Source organism: Phasianus colchicus, chromosome 1, assembly GCF_987193195.1.
Source record: "Phasianus colchicus chromosome 1, bPhaCol1.hap1.1, whole genome shotgun sequence".
NCBI classification, from domain to species: domain Eukaryota; kingdom Metazoa; phylum Chordata; class Aves; order Galliformes; family Phasianidae; genus Phasianus; species Phasianus colchicus.
The window spans coordinates 188,027,258-188,051,905 of NC_143436.1; the positions used below are offsets into that span (position 1 = coordinate 188,027,258).

The following is a 24,648-nucleotide window of genomic DNA, read 5'->3' on the forward strand; positions in this document are numbered from 1 at the left end:
CATATGTACTGTATCCATCTAGAGAGGATCAAGAACAAATCCATCCTGCCAAAAAGCACATGGCAGCATGGCTTGGTGAGGATCCACCATACATTAAAACTCATTCGTCTTCAGGCTCCTCCACAGCCTCTCTGGGTACCAGCACACCCCAGGGAATACAGGCACAGCTAACACCACTACACTGGAATATTGCAGAAGAATAAAAATAATGCATTCGAGCAGAATTCTGCTGAAAGCACAGACTTGCTTGGAGTCCAGCCTGCACATTTCAGGATGAATTTGGCCCAGTTTATATCCTAATGATTATAATGGATACTGCAGTCTTCTTTTCATTAAGGCATTAGCCAAAAATATTGATTTGTTGTACTTCACGCTCCTGCTTACCTTCACGAATTTCAAGAGGCCGGTGCATAAGCCAATTGAGTTGGTCAGTTTTAAAGTGACAAATTAACTGCACTGAAAGTAAATAAACAGCTATCTCTTTGCAAATTAATTCAATATGTGACTTGAGCTCTTTTCTACATCTAGGAAGCTGATTCATCACTCAGCAGCATTTAAGTTGCCACCAGTTTAAGAGCAGAGTGTTAATGTTTTGTCCTGTTTGACACAGAAGGTTGAATTCTGCACTCAAGTTACAAAAGCGTGACTTGGAGTAGCTCCTGAATCCCCCAAACTTGCTCCCACGCACCCAAGCTGCAGTCATGCATACAAGTGCTCTTTGAGTTGCTTTCAAGATGGCTTACTGAACACTGAACAACTGGGGAAAAACAGATACAAAAAGGATCCAAAAGAGAACTGTGAACTATTGTGGTATGGAATACCTTCTGGAATGGCTGATGGGGTTGGCTCTTTTTCATGAAAATACTCAGGAAAGACAAGGATTTCCAACTTATAAAGGTATTTTTTGTTGAGATTTTTTTTTTTTTTTTTTTTTTTTTTTTTTGCATTTCTGTTGTTGTTGTTTGTTTTTTGCTTTTTATTTTCACAAACCAGATTTCTAACTGAAGGGATGTTATACTGAGGTGGGGTCAGGTAACTAGTGATAGGATTTTAGTGAATTGTGTCAAGTTGTGCTGTGGGAGATTCAGGTTGGACATTAGGAAAAATTTCTTCTCAGAAACAGTGGTCAGGCACTAGAACGGGCTGCCCAGGGAAGTGATGGAGTCACTGACACTGGAGATGTTCAAGAAACGTTTAGATGTTGTACTGGGGGATGTGGTTTAGTGGGAAATATTGGTGACAGGTGGAGGTTGCACTGAATGACCTTAGAGGTCTTTTCCAACCTATGATTCTATGATTTCAATTCTAGGAATAAACTAATCCTGTTTCTGTCATCTCAACACGTAATTCATGTCTTAGTGAACAAGGGCCCTAACTCAGTTCTGGGTATTGCCTTGCTAATAAATTAACTCGGGTTAATTTATTAACAAAGAATACATGCTAACTTATCCTCCTGGAAGCCTATTTTCTAACAATCCTTTTCAGTTCAACAAATGTTGAACCCTGGGATTCAACAAGATAGAACAAAGCTAGAGCATTCAGACCAATATCTTATTGCTGAGCTTCATGCTACTCAAACATTTTCAAACAAAGGGGCTTAAGACTAAAATTCATGTTCAACTGCCTAAATAACATCACCCACGCATGTTCAACTTCTGTTAACACCGTCGCATATGTGAGTTCTTAAAATTTCTGGTAATTAGACGAGGTGTCCTCTGACTTCCGACATTCAACTTTAATGTTTCTTTGACTATCATCTGTGCACAGTTGCAGCTCAGAGGTTACAGCACAAATAGAATAAAAATATTTTTCACTGCTTATGTTCAGACAAGATCCATTTGCATTTGTAATGTCATCTGTTTTTCATAACGTTCAGTTTAGAAAGTTGTCATTCGATTAAACAGTTTGAATTTGTCAAAACATACATGTTAATCTTATGCTTTAATACAACATTCACAAGTAAAAGCTTCAGCAAAATAAGACATACAAAGTCTGCTTAAACCACAGTAAGCCCACAGACTCAACATATCTAATATAATTTTTGAAACTGTTGGCTAAAATTTTCTAATATTACTTCTTCTAGTATCACAGCTGCACCGTTGCTCTCAACAGCTATCAAACATTTAAACAGCCAGCTTGTTAGCTATGTTTTATTGGGTGGTCTTTTAAATCTTAAAATCTTCTTAAAAATCTTCGCTCTGTCAATGATACTGACACCAAGGAAAAGCTACCACAGGCTGAGCATATCTTACCCTGTATTTCTGCCTTTACACAAGCATGCCTACACTGACGAGGACCATGTGCTACAGTACAGTACATGATGCAGAATGGCATCTCATTCCAGTCTACTGAGTCCCATAAAAAATTACCCTCACCAAAAACAAGTCAATGAAGCCAGTCTTATTTCTTGCCTCTTCCTTCCTTCCACTGGATTTAACACTACATTCAAGGTCATGAGTGTTGTGACTCTGTTGAGGTGACCTGAGCACCTAAGAATGATCAACAGGTAATACCGTGTTGCAAAAAAGACCTTATGGAACTATCACTGTTTTTTAAATGGAGTCATTACACAGCTACTGAAAAGCAATGTACATTATTTCACACCCGCAGAATGATGAATGTAAGCAGATAATTAAATCATGTCATTGCTGTGCCTGGAATATTCTTATTTATAACTTTATCTTTCCTATTAAGAAGACATGAATTTCTTGTTCTGAGTAGAAAATAATTATGCCTAAGCTTTCCTTTTGCAAAAATCTCTATAAAGGGAAAATGATATTAGAAACAAAACTTACCAGTCTCTTCATCTATGCTGAATCTCCCCAGTCCACTGCCATCCCTGATGGAATACTGGATCTCCCCATCCCTTCCAGAGTCCTCATCTCGAGCAACAACTTGCAAAACACTTGTACCAATGCGGGAGTTTTCCTTTACAGATCCAGTGACAGCAAAGTCAGGAAAATAGGGAGCATAGAGATTTTCATTAACATCCACCACTTCCACTTCCACGAAAGAAACTGAAGAGAGAGAAACTGGGCGTCCCTTGTCCTTGGCGCGCACAGTCAGGTTGTAGAACTGCTGCTTTTCATAATCCAGCTCTTTGCTCAAGCGGATAGCTCCGCTGGCTTTGTCTATCTCAAAACGCCCGTTGTAATCATTCACCAGTGAGTATCGGACCTGACCTCCCAAGCCGAGATCTGGATCGTGGGTTTCCAACCAAGCTATGACAGTGCCAACTGGCAGGTCCTCAAGCACCTTCACATTGTAACTGGACGGGATGAAGGCTGGAGAACAATCATTCACGTCATCCAAAAACACCTTCAGAGGCACAACAGAAAACTGCTGATGGCCGCTCTCTGCTTTATCCCTAGCCTCAATTTTTAGGGTGTAGTTTGCTTTTGTTTCCCGATCTAGTTGATCAGCCACATACACCACTCCCGTAGAACTGTTGATGGCAAACTGCTGGGTGTCCGTCAGAACTGAGTAAGTCACTTCCCCGTTGGACCCAAGGTCTTTGTCTCTGGCTTCTACTTGTATAATTTCTGTACTAATACTTGTACTTTCTAAAATGTTAACTGAGTAACTGTCCTGTAAAAAAATAGGCTTGTTATCATTTGCATCCCCTACAGTGACAGTCAACAGCCTCCACGCTGATTTCTGTGGGTTACCTAAATCATAAACTGTAATGTTAAGGATATAGAGATCTGTTTTTTCACGGTCCAGCGGCATAAGAACTTTTAGTACCCCTGTCTCTATGTCAATGTTGAAACAACTATCTGCATTACCATCAGAAATTGTATAAACTACCCTTCCATTAAAGCCTGAGTCTGCATCATAGGCTTTTATCCTCAGGATGGTGGCACCAACTGGCAGATCCTCTGAAACCATCACATCAGTTGGGAAGGTTTTGTCAAAATGTGGTGCCTGCCTGTTCACCGAATAATAATCGAGAAAACCGTCTTCTAAATTCAACTTCACGTTTGCTTTTGCCTTTTTGAGCAATTTTTCTGCTAGCCTTTGTGCAACTCTTGTCTCTCTACAGCTAAATGTCTTTGATGATACTTTCCCGTGAACTACTGAAATATTAACAAACATTGCATCAGCAAAGTTCTCTCCATCAGTGGCTGTTATCTTAAGGCCAAAGTTGCTGTTCTTTATGCCAGAACTAATAAGCGATTTTTTAAGTTGCAGGACACCAGAATCAGGATTTAAATAAAAAATGCCAAGCTCATTTCCAGAGATTATTTTGTACTTTACAAGCTCTAACTCATCTATGTCTATAGCAGAAACAGCAGTAATGTGACCACCGACAGGGAAGTCAGATGAAATCACTCCCTGGCACGCCACTTTTTCAAAGAGGGGTTTGTTATCATTGACATTGCCTATGTATATGGTAACATTCACCTCGCTTTCATGCCGGTAGGGAGAACCCCAGTCGGAAGCCCTCACAATGAACCTGTAGCTTTCTGGTGAGGACTCAAAATCCAGTTCTTCAGATGTGCTGATGACACCTGTAAACTGATTTATAATAAATGGCAGTGAGTTCAGACTGGCAATGCTGTATGTTATGTATCCATTTTCTCCCCTGTCTTTATCGACTGCTGAAACTGCCAAAACACTAAACCCCACGGGGACACTTTCATTGACGAATGAGCTGTACGAAGGCTGCTGGAATTCCGGTGTGTGATCATTGGCATCTTCTAGCCTGATGGTAACCTGTGCTTTTAAATCATCCCCTTTGTTGGTATACACTTCTAACTCATAGAGGTCCTTCTCAATGATTTTTAAAGAACGAGCAGTAGTAATGAGGCCTGTGATGGGATTGATCTTAAAATTCTCAGCACCCTCACTAGGAGATATTCTATATTCCACACCCAGGGGCTCAGGCATCAGCTTAACAACTGCAACCACCACACCTGGAGGTGAAAATTCACTGATTGAAACATCATATGCTTCCTTTTCAAACTTCAAGGGGATACTTTCTTTCTTGGGACTAGCAATGTGGACCAGTTTGACTGCAGAAAATTTCTGAGGAGATCCTTTGTCTTTTGCTTGGAGAGTCAGATTGTAACCATAGGGGAAGCTGTCCCAGTCAATAGGCTTTCTTTCTTTGATTTTGTACTCATTCATCCATTTGCCTTCTTTAATCAGAAAGAACTGCTCTAGCGGATCTCCAGCCACAATTGAAACAGATTCAATTTCTCCATTGGCTCCTTCATCTAGATCATCAATGTTAATGACTGCATAGGTAGGCTCCTTGTCTGATGGGAAGGGAATATGCGTTACTACACTTATTGTTGGAGCGTGTTCATTTATACGTTCAATGTGAACATAAAGCTTAGCTGTACTGCTTACACCGTTATTTCCATAAAGCTTCATCCCACGGTCTACAGCCAAAATCTCAAGATCGTACCTGTTTTTTTCATCATAGTTTAACCGGCCACTTAAGGAGATAACACCACTCGTAGGATGTACCGAGAAGAGATCAACTTTGCTTTTGAAATAATAATAAAATTCACCATTGGACCCAATATCCGCATCTGTTGCAGTCACCTGTGCAATGCTAGTCCTCAATGGAGTGCTTTCTGCTATTGTGACAGAGTATGTGGTTGGTGAAAACAAAGGTCTTAAGTCATTCATATCCAAAACCTGGATGTTCACTTTTGTCCATGCTTCCAAGTCCTCCCCTCTGACAGATCCTTTCACTAGCAATAAATAGTTGTCCTGGATTTCTCTGTTTAATATAGCAGAATTTCCACCTTTAGTCCTTATTCTCAGGAAGCAAAAGTCAGCAATGACAACTTCCTCTGCTTTAAAAAAACCCTCATCATCACCAGACACTATCCTGTACTTGATATCCCAAGAAAGGTCGGACAGGGTAATGCCCATTCTCGTTTGACTGTTGACGTAGGTCCTGGCTGCCGAATTCTCATACACAGTTGCATTGTAAGTGGAATGTGTGAAGTGAAAGCCAAGCGGGGTGGCTCCATGTGCTACCTGGAAGAGAGAGGCCAGGAGCTTGGCAAGCAGAAGGGCAAGGCAAGGTGGAGGGGGCCGTGTGCCTGACCAGTGGCCCATGTTCATCTCCATCACATCATCCTTTCACACTGTAACAGAGAGAGAAAAAGGAAGGTGAGTGACTGAGAGGTAAAAACTGTACTGAAAAAAGAACTAGTTACCACAAATTTAACAAAACAGAAAGGGAGAACACTATACGCACACAAAAGCAACAATTTTTCATTATATTTTTTGTCTGTATATATGCATGTATATGCATGCACACATACATATACATATACATATACATATACATGTATATGTATATGTATATGTATATGTATATGTATATGTATATGTACACACTTTTTTAAGATAAAAAATCCCTATGTAATCCAACCACATCTGTATGTAGATGTAGACAATATAAAAGCCACAGTGGAAAAAGAATAAAATCAGACACACATTTGAATAAGTTCATATAAGATGATGAATCACATTCTGAAATTATTGTTTATATTTACCAATAGTTTCAATTAAATCTAAACTTGATTGCTTTTATAGCACATTGATAGACTTCTTTTTAGCCCCAAACTTTGGAAGGAACAGGATTCTCATTGTCTATGTAGCACCGAGATAGTCAAGGCTATCAGGTTTTATATGGGCAGCTAAACATCACATAATGAGATCTGAGAAATCAAGAAAAAGTAGTACATAAAAATAAGAGCCAACCATTACTGACACCTACAAAACTAACAAAAATCAAAATTAAGGAAAAACTGTGGCTATTTAAATGTAATTGAATACATATATGCACATGCATACCCAGATACTGAGAACAGGCAAAACACAGTGAAGAAAATATAACTGTTCAACAAAGTTTCCAGGTAGAGACTCAGGTCAATAAATGTCACAGCCAGATAGCACACCAGATTTAAGTCCACTCTTGCTTATGTACTACAAGGTATTTGTAATTACCATCACTACTATCCACCCAGTACATGTGGTAATGTGCAGAAAATGAAGAAAGGGCAGAACAGTTTTCAACTGGTGAATGCTGAATGCATTCCATAAACGCTCCATTAGTTATTTATTCCAGCCTCATCCCAACCTAGGAAAAAGGTTCTCCAATCTACTGTCTGTCCTGCTGCGAACTGAGCCTGAAGACATCCTTGCTCAGAGTGAATTCCTGCCTGCACCCATTTCACTCTGTAAGCTCTGTAAGCTCCAGGCAGAATTTTGCCACAAATCAGAAGTGGTTTCATTGCCAACAGCCTGTCTTAATCCACACATGGTCCAATTTCACCACCTCAAAGCAGCAAGAGCCCTTCCACTGCTTTCAAAAGGTGAATCATAAGCCAAAGTATAGCACTGCAGTCAAAGGCAGATATTTGAGGAAGATTTGGACATATAATCCAATTGCGTATTAGTCACAGTGCCTCACTTGGGTTATCTGTTTTTTACACAGAGGCTGGTGACACACCAGAACAGGCTGCCCAAGGAGGCTGTGGATGCCCCATCCCTGAAGGCATTCAAGGCCAGGCTGGATGTGGCTCTGGGCAGCCTGGTGGTTGGTGACCCTGCACATAGCAGGGGGGTTGAAACTAGGTGATCACTGTGGTTCTTTTCAACCCAGGCCATTCTATCATTCTATGATTTCCAGGCTATACAGAGATAGGGGAAGCAGAGACTGGCGGAGATTGCTGCAGATCTGAATGAGGTTCCCGCTGATGGCTTTCCACTGAAAGAAAGGGAAAGGAGCCTGAGGAGACCTGTCAGATGCTTAAAGTGAGGCAGTGTGAATAAGCTCCCTTGTTACAAAGTACTGTCACTCATGAAAATCACAGAAATCAATTGCAAAAGGCAATTATTAAAAGACCCACTGCACACATGCATGGTTCTCAGTGTTATTTAAAAGCTGCTTGAAAATACAGTTTTCTCCAAGCTAGAATATAGAGTGGAAAAGGATAGGAAAAGTTGTCAATAATGACAGGAGTTAAATTTCCAACATGATTTCTGCATCCCTTAGGAGATTAATAAATTGCAGGCAAGTTTTGGAGTAAGAATTTGTGTTAGTTATCACTTCCAATATAACTGAATGACTATTGCATTTTTAAGTACTAATGACAATCAGTTTATTGCACTGATGTTCAGACGTTCACACAAAACACTTAACTTCCTGATCCCACAGTCTATATCCCATTTCTTAGCATATTAATCAGTTTGATAGCTTTCCCAAATGTTTGTCAAGGCACACATCTTTCAACACACTTATTTGCACATGCAGCTCCCCCTGCCCTTGTTTCCTTTTTATTTTCTATTTTAAAAACCACAAGTAAAGAACTCTTCATCAAGAAAATAAACATCTAAGATTCTATCACCACTTGAACTTGCATTCCCAGCTAACAAGGCAAAACCCCATAGAAGCACAAGTGACACTTCCCTGTCTGAATACACCCAGAGTGTAATTGACTACGACTCAGCAGTTTCTCAGAAACAGGTCAATTTGGGGTACAGAAAGGTATAGTATTCCATTTGTATATCATTCAGTGGTATAGTTCTTCTGTCGACACCACAGCTCAGCCCAAGTTGGCTTCTTTTTTTCCTCTCACAGCAATCAACATCAGGTTTCCAGATTCTCTGTAATCCAAAATCATCTTTCCTGAAAAATACCACAAGCAAAAGAAAACTGCCACAAATAACTCTACCTTCAGATACAGACTCTGCAGTGGCAGACAGGCACCAGAATAGACATTTACAAAGCTACGCGTTATGAGAAAGCTGTGTTTATTCCAGGCAATATAATGGGACAACCTTATGCTCATTGCATTTATCTATTTCTTTTTAGAGAAAGCCAGGGCCAAAACCTAATCTCAAATGCACAACTGTAAATCCACTTATGTCAGCAGTCTGTAAGGTTTTAGTGGTTCAGTATAACCAAGATCCAGAAGCAGTAAGTTCCACATAGAAACAACATATGATACAAACAGACCTATGTATATGTGTATGTACACAGAGCGTGTGTGTTTGTGAATGTGTTTCAGTTCTGTACACATGTATGCAGAAACAGTTTGTATATTTTTAGGTATAACTTCAGGGTTGGCACTGGAAGAATTGGATTTTCCCATCAGGCAGCATTTTCAGAGTCTGATTTCCCTTCAGATGCAGTATGCAGTGTTGTTACAAGCTCCTCACTGAAGTTATTCATCTATCCATACATTTACATGGTCATCATTATTGTATTATTTGAAAGTCCCAACAGACAAGCTATTAAACTTCCACTTGGGCTACCCAAGAATGTTTTATTCATTTACTGAATTCCTTTCTTCTGGGGTATTTGTTTTTAAGAGCTCATAACACATACATACTTAACGCACAGGAAATGTAATGTGATAGGTTATAGAAACAAAGTACAAAGCAGCCCACCGTAAATTAAGAGGCATTTCTTTAAAGGCACCTCTTGTCAAAAAAATGTTATGGTTTTGACTGAAGAGAAAGGCTGTGATTACTTGTGCTTGATTTTGAAATGCTTGGGCAGGAGCTACTAAAAAAAAAAAAAAAGTCCCCCAATAGTGCAAAGCTGCAAGAAAAGAAACAGCTTTTTTTACAAGAACGGAGACTAAAACACAAAACTTTCTGAATACCCAAGGAGGCAACAAGATGACATAGAGTATGAGTCCAGCAACCTTCCGCTCCAGCTCACATTAAATTATCTGGTCTTGAAGTGGAAATAAAGGAATGGAGACACAGAAGGTGTGGTTTCATTTTTAATCTTGTAAAAAATGAATTTAACAGTGATAGAGAACTATGACTTCAAGTTTAGTTCTCCACTCAGCTGCTTGTCCTTCGCCTCTTGAACAAGGCATAACTATATAACTCAGCCCTTGCAGGGTAGCTCCAGGATCTGTGGGCGGATGGTGCACCTTAGAGGAACTATCAGAGGTATGAGACTCAATCCTTTTTTTTCTTCTTGGCTTTGACAGTCTGCAGCCTACCAGACTGGGAACAACTTCAGTCCCAAGAACTGCCAAGACTCCCACACACCAGAACTGTGGGTCTAATCTAATGTGCAGATGCTAAACAAGTGCTGTATGATCCTCCTTTTGGTTCTCTCTCCCAAGACTAATTCCTCCAATCCCAAAGATCTCCATACTGAAAAATACATTAAAGAGAAAACAATATATATACTCTTGGGTAAACTGTGACAATACTGAACAAGTGCCAAAAGAACTTTTAGAAAACATGAGGAATACAGCAGGTAAACTTCTTCAGCAGGCAAAAGGAATAAGCTTTTCACAATACACAATGGGGAAAAGAAAAATATTTTCCTTTCCCCCTGTTTATCCCCCATGTCCAAATATATCCTATAGGAGTATTTGCAGCTGACCATCAGATAAATCATAGAATCATAGAATGGTTTGGGTTGGAAGGGACCCTTAAAGTCATGTAGTTCCAACCCCCTGCTATAGGCAGAGACACTTCCCTCTAGACCAGGTTGCTCACAGCCCCATCCAGCCTGGCCTTGAATGCTTCCAGGGGGCATCCACAACCTCACTGGGCAGCCTGTTCCAGTGTCTCACCATTTTCACAGTAAAGAATTTCTTCCTAATATCTAATCTAAATCTATCCCCTTCCAGTTTACAACCATTTTCCCTCATCCTGTCACTACGTGCCCTTATAAAAAGTCCCTCCCCAGTTCTGTAGGCCCCCTTCATGTACTGGAAGGCCACTATAAGGTTCCCCTAGAGCCTTCTCTTCTCCGTGCTGAAAAGCCCCAGCTCCCTCAGCCTGTCTGTATAGGAGAGGTGCTCCAGCCCTCTGATCATCTTCATGGCCCCCCTCTGGACCTGCTCCAACAGTCAATGTCCTTCTTGTGCTGGGGGCTCCAGAACTGGGTGTGGTACACCTGGTGGGGTCTCATGAGAGCAGAGTAAAGGGGTAGAATCATCTTCCTCAACCTTCTAGTCATGCATTTCTAGAAAGATACGGCTGGCCTTCTGGGCTGCAAGTGCAAATGAACATAGAGAATGTCAGCATCTAATACTATGCAAATTTTTGAAGAATTTCTACAGGTCCTTTTGAAGAGAAGGGAAAATAAACCAATTTCACAGAATCATGTAATCTTAAGAATTGGAAGGGACCTTGAAAGATCATCTAGACCAACTCCCCTGCAACAAACAGGGACATACAGAATTTGCCCTTGGTGAAGATATTCTGGTTTTCCCATATCACCTCCCTGTCATTTTTTGGATTCCACCTCCCAACTTCACCACAAAGACTCACTGAAGCTCCTATCTAAAAGGCCTTCTGGACAGCAGCATGATGCAAGGAGAAAAAAAACAGCTTTTTAACTTGAGAAGACAATTTTATGAGAATCAAGGTATTTATGAACCTTTGTCCAAGAAGGAAAAGAAGAACATGAAAACAAGGTTTGGTCTTGCCTGGAAGTTTTTATCATTATTTTTATTATTCCCGTAGAACTTGTGAAAGTCAGGATGTCTCATCAGACAGAACAGATGTGATGAGTTCAAGGCGTGGAAAATACTGCAATTGGGAAATAGTAACCCCTTCTCAGAAAGGGTGTCATAATTCTCAGTCAAACAATACTGCTGTGGTTTGGTGATTTTTTTTTTGTCAGCATTCCACATCAGAACATCAAGTGGACGAGTGGGAGTTAACGAGTTAATGTTCTGGTTCCGCTTACTGCCTTTTGTGGACTCTTTGAGCATCCTGATGGGAAGGGGGAGGGGCGGCATCCCCGGAGGAGCTGGCGGGTAGAGGCAGTGGGGTGGAGCTGCGGACGGGACCCGGAGCGGCCGCTTCTCTCCGTCTGGCCCGGCTCAGCCGGCTCAGCTCGCCGCTGACTCCCATTTTTTGATACCCTCGTCTCTCTCGTTTTGTTTGATTTAGTGAAATTCAGTAAATTACCCTTCCTCCTCAGATCGTTGCCACTGTGTTTTCTCTTCGTTAAAACTACCGGCTAGCTCCCTGCCCTTCCCCCTCGCCCGGAGCGCAGGTGGCCCAGGGCCGGCGGGGTTGCGGCAAAGTTCGTACCCCCTTTTTTTTTTTTTAATCTTCTTCCCGGGGCCTGTGCCCCCCTGTCACGGACTTCTATCTAAGGATAACCCCGTGACAAATAGCTATTTACATTCTATTAAATAAGCAGCTTTACAGCAAGAAGGTAATATTTGAAAATGCGAAGGACTTTTTTTAGAAGGCAGGAAAACATCACTCGCACATGACATCTAAATAGTAGGTTGCAAAATGACGCAACTGCAGCAGGAACAGAAGGAGGTTTTGTTGGAAGTGACGTCTTGTCTTCCAAGTAATTCCTTCCTTTCACTCAAACAAGATCAACATCGGCAGTAGCCTTCTTTTAAAACTTAGCGCGTAGTCATGCAGGAAACTCTGCCTTGCATTTGTTACCTATTTAAGTCTTACATCAAGCTGCAACACTGATAGGAAAAACTGATTTTCACCAAGTCAATCATTTTGCAGTCAGGAGGTGGGACCCATGTACGTCACTGCCTTCTCCTGGAAAGAACCTCTTCCATAGTTCAGAGCTCCGGAAAACTCTTCAAAGCTCATAGAAATCCATATTTAAGGCATGTAGAAAACAGTCATCTAGGAGTATGAAGACAAGGATGTCTGTCTGCCAACATACTTTACACACGGTCTAGAGATAGCCATGGATTTTATACTCTGTACTCAATATGCAGGCACTATTATTGGCATTGTCAAATGAGAATACTCTGAAAAAAATAACATTTAAATGACACTTTTCTCTAATCAGGCATCTAAACTGTACCCAAACATACTCCAGCATAATTTACCCAGCTAGGAAATGCTTAGAATTTACTGACCAGGGAAAGAAATTAGAATCTACAATAAGAACTGAGAGTTAGCGCCATATGAAATGGATTGAAATGGAAATGAATTAGAAATGCACGTTCAACTCTAGGCAAGGGGGAAAAATCGCTCAACTGACACTGATAGTAGATTTATGGCAGAGAATATATTCATAGGGCTACCAGCTCTCTGATGAGTACAAAGATATGATTTTCCATATAGATTACTGTATCACGATGTGTTTATTCTAGAAAGAGAAGGTGAAGAGAAACCAACCATTCCCTTGCAACAGACAGTGCAATAAATCCCAGTCTTCCTTAGAGCTGCAAATCCTCCTGCTGCCAGCATATAATTCTGCACAGGAGAAAGGCCGCTCAGCATGCAGCAAGTGTAATTCCAGGCTGTCCCTAGGAAGTGAAGATTTAGCCACCCAGCCTTATGTTATGAATAACTTTGGCTTGCTAGCAGGTGCTGGGGATTTTTCCATGCAACACCAAATTTGCCCAGTATTAGTTCATCAGCAAAGACTTCCACTTGCAAGCAGGAGCGGGTGTTGTCTGTCTCCTTGGGGAGCTGCTGCAAAGCATCTTTGAAGCTCTCCCTCCCCTCAAAGGATGAAACATGGCCTGGAGAAAGGGCAGTGGGGGAGAGGGGAGGAATAATTTGCCGCCATGTGAGATTTGTCAAAAGGGAGTTCCAGGGAGCTATCTTACAAGGGATTTCAGCTTGTCCCTTGGTGGTCTGTCCCAGAGGAAACAAAGACCAATACCCAGTTTTTATGTTTTATCTCCAATCCCCCCAGGCTCCTGCTTCTTAATCACTGTAAAATGAGAAAGCTTTAGGGCAGTTTCAAAATGAGCAAGCTATCTTCATCGGGGCTGCATGCTTCCCCATGACACACACTCAGAGATGCAACTTTTAGCTTGTTCAGCTTTTCTGAAAGGAGCAGTTGGCTCATTGCAGACCTGCACTCTCAGCATCTGTCCCTGCAGGCAGCGGGCGAGGACAGGCAGCAGAACCACACTGCACCATGCAGCACTTCTACCCAGTGCTAAAACTGGGGCTTCAGTGACATTCAGGCAGAGGGACTCAACTGGGCTCCTTGGAGCAGTTATCCTTTATTATAAAGCAAATAAACTATTAACAATACACGAGCTCCAATCCACCAAGAGCTGTGGCACAGTGCTGATGCAAAAGTTCCTCTTCCAAAGATGAAAAAGCATCTCCCACCCTTCTCACGTAAGGTTCATTCCCACCCTATGAACATTATTGCATGGCAATTTTCTTTCAGATCCATTCCTGCCCTGCTGAGCTCTGCAGCTGCTCTGCTCTCTGTTTGGGATCCTGCACATGCTCCTCATGACAGCTTGTATGGTCTTGTATACACTATTTGGCTACAGTTTATAGCAAGAAAGAAAGCTGTGAGATTTACAACTACTGTTTCCAGGGCCATAATAGGTATGTAGGTATAAGGACTACAGTAGTTGTTACTCTCAAAGAGAAAAAATAACTATCTTCCTCAGCCTCTCCGCATGTTCAGGCCAAGCAACTCAAATGCTCCAAATCTTTGTAAAAAGGCAAAAGCCAGCTACTAGAAAGAGAGATGAATATACAAAAGTTCTTGCCAGTTGACAGCCATACATATAAAGAAACACAACATAAAATGGAGAGCATGGAAAAAGATAACAACATTGCAAGTCAAAATAATAGCACTCCAGTGAGGGTTATACAAACAGCTCTGTGAAATACGGGGATGGAATTGGATGATCTTTCCTCAACTCAAATGATTCTATTCTATTCTCAGATTCGATATTATGAAAAATTTCTACTGTCAGGCTCTGGAACGGGCTGAACAAGGAGGTGGTGGCATCACTGTCCCTGGACATGTTCAAAAAAAGTTTAGATGTTCTATATGGCTTAGTGGGAGAATATCAGGGGGACGCAGACAGTTGGACGAGATGATCTTGGAAGTCTTTCCCAAACTTAGTGATTCTATAACTCTAAGATAATCTGAGGGAAAATGGTTTCAAAATAACGGAGAGGAGATTTCAAAGGAAATAGGGAACAAAAGTTTTCACATTATGGATAGGGAGGCACAGGCAAAGAGAAGTGGCAAATGCCCCGTCCCTAGAGACAATCCGAGGTCAAGATGGACAGGGCTCTGAGCAACCAAATTGACTTGTAGGTGTCCCTATTCACTGCAGGACATTTGGACCAGAAAACATGAACAGACAATTTTCAACTCAAATGATCCTTTGATTCTATCAGTTCATAAAAACAAGAAAGGCAGGCAGGAGAGAGATGCATCCCAGTCCAGATAAGGGAAAAAAAAAAAAAAAAAAAAAAAAAGTAGTTAAATGTTATGGATGTTAAGGAGGAAAAAAAAATTCATTCTTAAGCCTAGAAGCAAAAAAAAACAAGTATAGAGTTTTGCAGGTTGGAAGGAATACCTGCAAGTAACATACAGACTGGGACATGACCTGCACAAATTCTACACAAACATGCATAAGAAAGTCCTCACACTGAGGATGACAGGGCACTGGAACTCCTGCCAAGGCAGGCTGTGGAGTCTCCTTGTCTGGAGATGTTCACAACCCTCCTGGACACAATGTGAGCAACCTGGTATAAGGAGCCTGCTTTGGCAGGGGGGTTGGACTCAATAATCTCAAGAGACCCCTTCCAGCCCCTGCAATTCTGTGATTCTGCGTCAGGGAGAACATTGTGTTCCTGAGGAGGAGAAGACAAATACTGACACTGCTATGGGAGGGGACACGATAGGGGCAGGGGAAAAGAGGCATTGGTGGTTGTGAAGTGTCCAGAGACAGCTGTGTCTCAGGGGGAGAGGGGACATTTTGAGCAGGAACCCACGTACCACTGAGGTAATGCAGTGTCCCCCAGAGTAGGTCAGATGATGACCAAAGGTGAAGCTGAAGGCACCTGCAGTGACAACAATGTCTTATACTGGCTGGACACCAACCTCTCCCAGACATCACCTCCATTTTCTAGCAGCCATAAAATTAATAAAATGGTTGCCCAAGAGGTTGTGGATGCCCCATCCCTGGAGGCACTCAAGGCCAGGCTGGATGAGGCTCTGGGCCGCCTGGTCTGGTGGTTGGTGACCCTGCACGTAGCAGGGGGTTGAAACTAGGTGATCGTTGTGGGCCTTCTCAACCCAGGCCTCTCTATGATTCTATGACCTCGTGTGCTCATGAATATTACAGAGTGCAGACGGACTGGAAGAAAGGGGAGGTGGAACACGCCGGTGGGATTTGGGTGTAGGGTCCCCAGCCCCGAGCTGGGCGCACGGGTCGCTCCGTCCTGGCAGTCACTGCTGGAGCTCCCTCTGAGTGACAGCCACTTGTGTGTTGAGAGTAGTCCTTGGGAGAGAACAGGATGAAGTTCAGCCTGACTCTCTTCCTGATCTTACTTGCTTTCATGTCTCCAATTCCTGACCTTTCCAGCTGTCTCAGCTGGAACCAGAATTGGGACAAAAAGCTGCTCCTTCCCGAGGAGCAGCATCCCTTAGAGACCGAGTGCCAGCCCTCCAGCTGGCTCTCCTGGCTTGGTCTAACCACTTGCCCCCTCAAGATCGAGGATGAGAAGAAAGACCAGGTCCTTCCCAAGGAGCAATGTCCCATTGAGTCCAAGAGGAAGCCCTCCAACTGGCTCTGCTGGTTTGGACTAAACACCTGCTCCACCAAGACTGAGGACGCAAAGAAAGGCCAGGTCCTTCCCAAGGAGCAGCATCCCATTGAGTCTAAGAGCAAGCCCTCCACCTGGCTCTGTTGGTTTGGACTGAGCACCTGCTCCACCAAGACCGAGGGTGGGAAGAAAAGACTGAGAGGGGATCTTATTAATGTATATAATTAGCTTAAGTGTGGTAGTCAAAGGAATGTGGTCACGCTCTCTTCTGCGGTCTGTGGGGGCAGGATAAGGGGAAATGGACATAATCATAGTAAGTCCCATACCAATATTCAAAGGAATTTCTTCACAGCGAAGGTGATGGAGCATTGGCACAAACTGCCCAGGGAGGTTGTGGATTTTCCTTGTCTGGAGATATTCAAGACCCACCTGTGCAGCCTGCTGTATGGGGCCTGCTTTGTAGGGGAATTGGACTCGATGATCTCTAGAGGTTCCTTCCAACCCCTACAATTACGCGTTTCTTGGATTCTGGGATAGCTGTGTCATACAGCAAAAAGAAATCATGCTCCAAACACAGGAATCAAAAATTTTGATTGGGATTCTCAGCAAGTTTGGGATTTGAGAACAAAACCTAGATTGAGCAGTGTTCTTTTTCCTTTCAGTATGGCAAGTATCTGCAGGGTACCGGCTCATGCCACAGATGTGCAGACATGACTCAAATCTGCCTCCATTTCTGGAGGTGTCTAAAGCCATCTCAAGATGCTTATACAGAGTTGAGGCAATGTTGAGCAACCATTCTGAAACACAACCTCTCAAAACTGCCTCCCATAAATCGGCCTCTGACAATTTGGAGCCAGTCTTCACCATCAGATGTTCACATAAAACAAACAGAAACAACCACTAATGCAAACAGTCACTAATTTCTGCATCTTCCTGCACACAAAAAAATCAAACAGGAAGCATTTAGAGAAAGGGCTGAAGCCATCACTTTTCAAAATTACACAGTTCAGATCATGCAAATTGATTAACGTGCCTAAGTAAGAAACAAAACATGGATACACTGGGTCAAAGACAACACAGTTTCTCTCAGATAAATGGAATCCACACTGCAGACTGAAATAGAAAATTGATGGGTGCGCCTTAAACTGAACAAAGCTAGCACAAAAACTCACTAATTCCCTTTCCAGGCTATGTGTTAAGGCCAAAGCACCACAAGGAACACAACTTTCCTTCAAAGCCCACCTTGGAATGATACCTGCATGAAAAATATCTGAATCCATGGAAGGTGTGGACTCCAGTTATTTTCAATGGGATACTGTAACATGCTGTTTCTGACACACAAGGAAGTGCATTTGCACAGACCTGCATTTGCAGCACAGGGGAATCACAGAATCACAGAATGGCCAGGGTTGGAAGGGACCCCAAGGATCATGAATCTCCAACCCCCCTGCCACATGCAGGGCCTCCAACTTCCACATTTAATACTAGACCAGGCTGCCCAGGGCCCCATCCAACCTGGCCTTGAACCTCCAGGGACGGGGCATCCACAACCTCTCTGGGCAGCCTAATCCAGAACCTCACCACTCTCTCTGTAAAGAACTTATCTATGGTACCATCAGCCATCAAAGGACAGGCAAAGCACTGAAAGTATTCTGCATGCTGAAATCCAAGCAAGTTCCCTATACTGAAATCACGCATGCTTCTATCCCGCTCCAGTCCTCCATCGGCCATTTCATGCACAGATATTTGAGATGATAATATTTTACCTAAAAAAACATTAACTCAAACCACTTCAGTTTCCCAACTTATCTGAGTCCAGTCACCACAGCAGGGATTCAGTGCCTGCTATATGTTTGGGAACGTCCCAGTTCCAAGCTCCAAAGAGCAGAGATCCCTATTCAGTGCCAAACTGTTTGCTTTTGTTTATTTATAGCAAAACCATTAACTGTCAATCGTTTATTTGTTTTCTGGAAAACTAACACTCCAGAATAAACACGAGTTGAAAGACCTTTCCCAGAACACTGAATGGTATCAGGCACAGTGCTAAGAATGTAAATCTGAAACATCAAAACACATAAGGAACAAACAATCCATTATTTTTGAGACAGAAAAGAGGTTACCCATAAGCTGCCAGCTAGCTGCATGGTTACCTACAATCCAGAAGTTATTTATGTCCTGGAGGGTGACACACACCTCGTACAGTATTTGAAAATATCTTCATGGCAATCAACATGTGCCCAGTTAAATGAGATATCTCTTAACTCAGAGTTTTGATAATCATCATGGAAAAGTGCCTTTAAAAAATATGGCATTACAGACAGACCCTAATAAAGAGTAATACTGTATTTATGAGCCCAAATCATATACCAAAATCATAACAAAAAGAAAAGAAAAAAAAAGCAATTTAAATTTTTAGTCCTCTTCACCTTGGGAGAAGGGTGATGTTTCTTCTAAAAGAAACAGGATTCCTGCATGGAAAGTGACTGAGACCAGCTTATAGAGCTAGGGTCCATCCCTTCCCCAAGAAAGGTGTTTAAAACAAGTGGGGCACTATGGGGTGCATGGGAAGCCCCACACATAGGCACATGGGGAAGTATGTGTAACTGCTCCAAAGCTGAATGCTATCCCCCTCCTGACATCATGACAGATCCAGGATTTTCCTAAAGCATTCACAGTGACTGTCAGTAAAGCTTCACTTCCCAAGTGTCTGTATCTACTTCAAAAATGCTCCCACTGAACTCCATGATTTTCACGTACATCTGACAGACAGATCAGTGCAGTGCATACACTCATCCCATTTCCAGTTCAGGAAACAGGCACTGATGTTGCAAGCCTCCTGCTCCAACCCACATAGGAAAATCCCAAACACACTCCTGCTGCTGGCCCTCACAGCCTGCCTGCGCTGCCCATTGTACCTGCATGAGTCTGGGAAGGAAGGTTTCCTTACAAAGCAGCACTCACCAGCATTACATGGCTACATTTTCAAAACCAGAGGTCAAATAATTATTCCTCTAGTCCTGTTGCTGTGGCATAGCTCTGCAAATCCATGATTTATTCACAGCTGAGCAGTCTGGCTTTAGTTTGACAAATCATACTTAAATCTTCAAAAGTTAACTAGAGACATTATAAAATGGAAACAAGTAATATTAAAAATAAATAACAAGAAGAATAACAATATCATAACTCCATCATGACTGTGAGTCCATGACTCCATTATGCTGCTAAAACTGGTCACCACTAGGAATCATACAATTATAGAATCACTTAGGTTGAAAAAGACCACTAAGACCATTTGGTTCAACCATCAGCCTCACCATGCCAACACACCACTGCTGTGTCCCTCAGTGCCACATCTCCATGGTTCCTGAACACCTCCAGGGACAGTGACTGGACCACCTCCCTGGCAGCCTGTGCCAGTGCCTCGCCACTCTTTCTGAGAAGATATTCTGCCTGACATCCAACCTGAACCTCCCCTGGTGCAATTAGAGGTTATTACGTCCCACAGAAGAAGGTCATGAAGAAGAGGATCGTCTCCTAATGCCTTACCCTACTTCATTTGCTCTCCCAGAGCCAGAATCATCTGCAACCTGAAGTCAAGCTGTGATGCCTGTACTCAAATCCTGAAACTCCACGCGTGCCACAGGCACACTGGGCACTGGTTAGGGTAAATCACCCTAACACATGCAGCAGGGTCAGGCTTGGTCCCTCTGCCCTTGCCTTCCTCATGCCTCCCCCTTTAACCTCAGCATGCTGTCAGTTTGCTGGAGCACGTCACTCATCTCAAAGTGCCCAAAATGAAAGGATTCCAGCCTAAATTATAGCTGTTAGCTCACGTCCAGTGAGACTCTTTGCTGTTGAATTTAGAACCTCAACTGACAATGAAGTTTTGCTTATCAAGGTACTTAATGCATATAGCTCATCCTCATCCTGCTCCGTGCACTGATTGGAAGTCAGCTGCCATTTCAATCTGATGCCTGAAAATCTCCAGAAAGGTAAAAAAAAAAAATCTTTGTCACACAGCTTCAGGTCACAAATCAAAGTCATCAGGAATGATTTAGAATGAGTTGAGACTGCACTATCTGTTTCCTCTGTACTTTTAAGATGAAAGTAAAGAACAAAAAAGTAAAAGTTATAAAACAGCAATGTAGCTGCTTGCTAAAACAAATCTAGCAATATCACAAATCCATACAGAAAGGAAAAAAATAGAATGCATGTCACACTTGTGAAACTAACTATTATGAATAAAGAGAAAATGTGTTTGGATATAATAAAAGAAGACTCTCAATAGCTCTTGGCATATGAAAGTCACTATGAGGACTACAATAAAACTGAGAATACTGTAAAAGAGCCATCTCACATACGTCCCTAGAATTTATGTTCCAATGCTAGTGTATTAAATTCTGTAATCTTTGGCTTTGGGAAAACATGATTTTATTTTATAAAATGAACTACCATATATACTGTTTCTCTGAGAAAAAGTATTGGTAGGAACATAAAGTAGCTTTTTTAACACTAAAAATAACTGGCTCAAACTTTCAAAGTGCTTTCAGAAAGTGAGCACACTTGCAATATAAGCAGGGCTATGCACACACATCGAGCCCATCTCACCATGCCCAGCTGCCCTTGTTTTCCATTAACTACCCATCCTGAGACTCATTTGCTGTTATCGTTGCAGTTGTGCCCAGGAGATGTTCTAATGCCAGCTACCACAGCCTGACGCCTGCCAACTCCTTCACAAGAATTGCAGGCACAGCTGAACTTGAGACTTGTTATACTTAGGCATCCACATCCATTGCTTCGTGCTACAGCTTGGAAACCACAGCAGGATAAGCCACCATCACCACCGAAGCAGCTTCCAGATTCACCTCTTTCTTCCCTTTTTCCATTTTTTTTTTTTCCTGCTGTTGGGTTTGTTTTGCTTTGCTTTTATAGATTTTCTCTTCCCTGAGCTCCCCGATCACAAACACAGCCACAAAGGGAGACAGAGCAGGTCCTGGGGCATCCTCCTCCTCATGTCTGTGGCAGCCCAAACTGTTTGTCAATAACAGCCGGAATTAAAGCAACCAAGGTGGTGTGTACAAAGAAGAAAGTACCTTCAGGAAACATACTGAACACTATCGAAATATCAGAGTCTGAAATAGACACATGAAGTATTTAAATGCTTTCACGCTCAAAACAAATTATGCTTACTACCCAGTATTTGAACAGCTTTTCTTTGCTATTGTAAGATTGTTCCCAAACAGTCTGAATTTGATGCTGTACTGAATAGTAGCACTTTGACTCCTATTTGAAGTCCATTCAGCAACACAACTCCACAAATAACATTTGTAGGATTTCCACACTTTATGAAAAAAAAAACATTTTTGGCTCAAAAGAAGTTGTGCAAATTAGCTGACAAAATCATTCCCTTCTGTTTTCTCTCCTTAACATAAAAACTTAAAGGAAAAGGAGGACCATTAATCAAGAAATAGAAAAAACTTTATTAAAAGCATGACAGCCACCAAGCATTGTTAATGTCACTGTCGTAATGACATGCACAACGCTCAGTATCCAGGGAAACGGCACCGTAATGAAGTTGGAGACTACTGTATAAATGCACCTTCTAAATCACCCCCGAGAATGTAGATTGCTCAGGGACTGGCCAGTTTATTAGTGTGACACCCTGATAGCTTTGACATGCTGCAGCTTCAAAACAAAAAGCTAACAAGCTACTTTGGCATAAAGAGCCCTTTTGTCCTCAGTGCACAGACAGACCCTTCTTAGCATCTGCATATGGAGTTGATGCGTGGAGGTTTCTCTAAGCTTCCAAGCCATTCATCTTCATGAGACTTATTCAAAAATCTGTAATGATGGGCATTAATTAAATGGCATAACCAGCAACGAACAGAGCAGAGATGTTGTCATTCCTTCCCACTTCTCAATGAACCGAAACGTGCAACAAGAGAAATACCACAACCTTCCACACTTCTCAGGAGCCCAGTGGCCTGAAACCCACTCCAACAAGCATTCATTTATTCTTCTGATTTCTGTGGCAGCTTATTTCACCCAACAAACAATTGAATATAAAGCAGTTCTGGTCAGGTTCAACCACTCCATCACTATGTGGCTGAACTTTGGTATTCTTCCCTTCCAGTACATGTCAGGGTTTTATAAAGGCACACACTTTAACATGCCCCTGTAAGCCTTCTCCCTAACCTTTTCCCCCTGACAGAACTGAATTCCCTTCGGTTCACACTTTTCCACAACTGTAACACCCTTTATGAGAACAAAGTACATAACCTAACCTATCTACAGTATTTCCAACTGTGCCCCCAGGAACAGAAGCCAAGTGTTAAGTAACCCAACTCCCAGCTGCTACTCCAAGGCACGCACAGAGTCACACAACTCCATGCTCTATTTGATGCTGTCAAGCGTTAAGCTGTATCACAAAAAAAAGGTTCCATCATCCTTGTGCTGCTACTTCTTTAGAGCTCTGTCTCTTTGGTTTTCAGAATCTGTTCTCCTTCTCTGTTGCAATCCCCACTGCCTCTGTACTCAGACCTGAAGACAACTTGTTTACCTCTCTCTTTTCTACCCACGCTGCTTTGGGGATGGTCTCATATCATTCTAGAGATGTTTACATCCCCAATAAGTTCTGCTGCCTTTCTCACACCTCCCCTCTCGTAGACCTTGGTGGGGCTGAACCTCATTCTTCACCTCCACAAACAGCCCCATCTCATGAGCTGCCTCATAGCAGTCTGATGCTTCTTCATCCTCTCAAGCTCTGAAGCTCATTTACAAATACCACACAAAATGATCTTGCCCAATTAATCTTTATAGCTGGTTCTATTGCCTAAGACATCTTCTTAAATGGCCATATAAATTAGGGCTGTAGCTTTCTCTCACTACTCATTTTTGACACAAGGAATGGAACAGCTCCCCTTCAAGGACAGGCTCAGAAAGTAGGGCTTGTTCAGCCTGGAGAAGAGAAGGCTGCGGGATGACTGCACTGCAGCCTTGCAGTACCTCAAGGGAGACTACAAACAGGAGGGGAGTCAACTCTTCGAAAGGGTAGATAATGGCAGGACAAGGAGAAATGGTTTTAAGTTCAGGGAGGAAAGATTTTGGTTGGATAACAGGGGGAAGTTCCTTACTACGAGAGTGTGAGGTGCTGGAACAGGCTGCCCAGAGAGGCTGTAGGTGCCCTATCCCTGGAAGTGTTCAAGGCCAAGCTGGATGGGGCCCTTCCAAAATGAAGCTACTTGTGCTGATTCACCAAGAACTCACTAGCAAGAAGAGTTTAAGTAAGGAGATTTGAACTCTTTTGCATCTCTGAAAGGCAGGTGCTAGATGCAGGACTGCAAATTTAACTGCTTCCATTAAGCTTGTCTCCAAAGCAACCTCACTTCCAGCGTACAAGGCACCTATAGCTCCTCTTCATTCAGTGGGAATATCACTGGTCTCTATCATGAGAAAGTTGAGCTCTTCACCACACTGCATCTTAGCTTGTTTACTTGTCGTTCACGCTTATCTGCCTGCAGTGAATGCTGTAAGGTTTAATTAGTTTTGGTCTGTAAAACACACCAAGATCCCCCGGAAAAGCTCTCTATACGCTCACAGTACAATGTCTGCAGAACCATTTTCTTGGCACCCCTGGAGTAATGAGCAGGAGCAGCTAGAGCACAACTCCAAAGATGAGGCACTGTAAGCACAAAGCTGTCTGCAATCCCCATCTGTATCTGGAAGATCAAAAGTTTTGGGGGCAGCATTTTCCCTCAACATGTGCTGAAACTGATCTGGGAGTTAACAGAGGTTTTACAGTACAGCACTGGCAGGAAAAAAAAAAAAATCTCATCAGCATCTTTCAGCAAAAATAAAGAAGGTTTTAAAAAAACAACAGCATGCACACCTGGAATAAAATAGAGATCTACAACACTAACGAAAGCACCATATGTTTTTTTTTTTTAATATCCCAAACAGCTTCAAGTTGCCCAGGCTTCAGCATTCATTAATTGCTCAGGACACAGATTTATTTATCTATGGCTCAGAAAAGAATTCCCAGCTCAGAGGCTTTCCAAAGAACAACCCTCCCCAGTTCTGCATGGCCACCTCGGCCAGCTCACCCCGCCGTTTCTCATTCTGATGCTAATGCAGTTCAAACAACCCAGCCTTGCATTTTTT

At 42.4% G+C, this 24,648-nt stretch overlaps 1 protein-coding gene across 4 annotated transcripts in view; it reads right to left on the reverse strand.

Annotated features, from left to right (window-relative positions):
* The window catches only part of FAT3 (FAT atypical cadherin 3), a 401,703-nt gene that overhangs the window by 331,930 nt on the left and 45,125 nt on the right, over positions 1–24,648 (reverse strand). For all 4 annotated transcript variants that reach the window (XM_090134047.1, XM_090134044.1, XM_090134046.1 and 1 more), the window contains exon 3: positions 2,796–6,107. In XM_090134047.1, coding sequence (XP_089990173.1) covers positions 2,796–6,090 — 3,295 coding nt within the window. In that variant the 5' untranslated portion in view covers positions 6,091–6,107. The remainder of the gene's footprint in view (positions 1–2,795; positions 6,108–24,648) is intronic.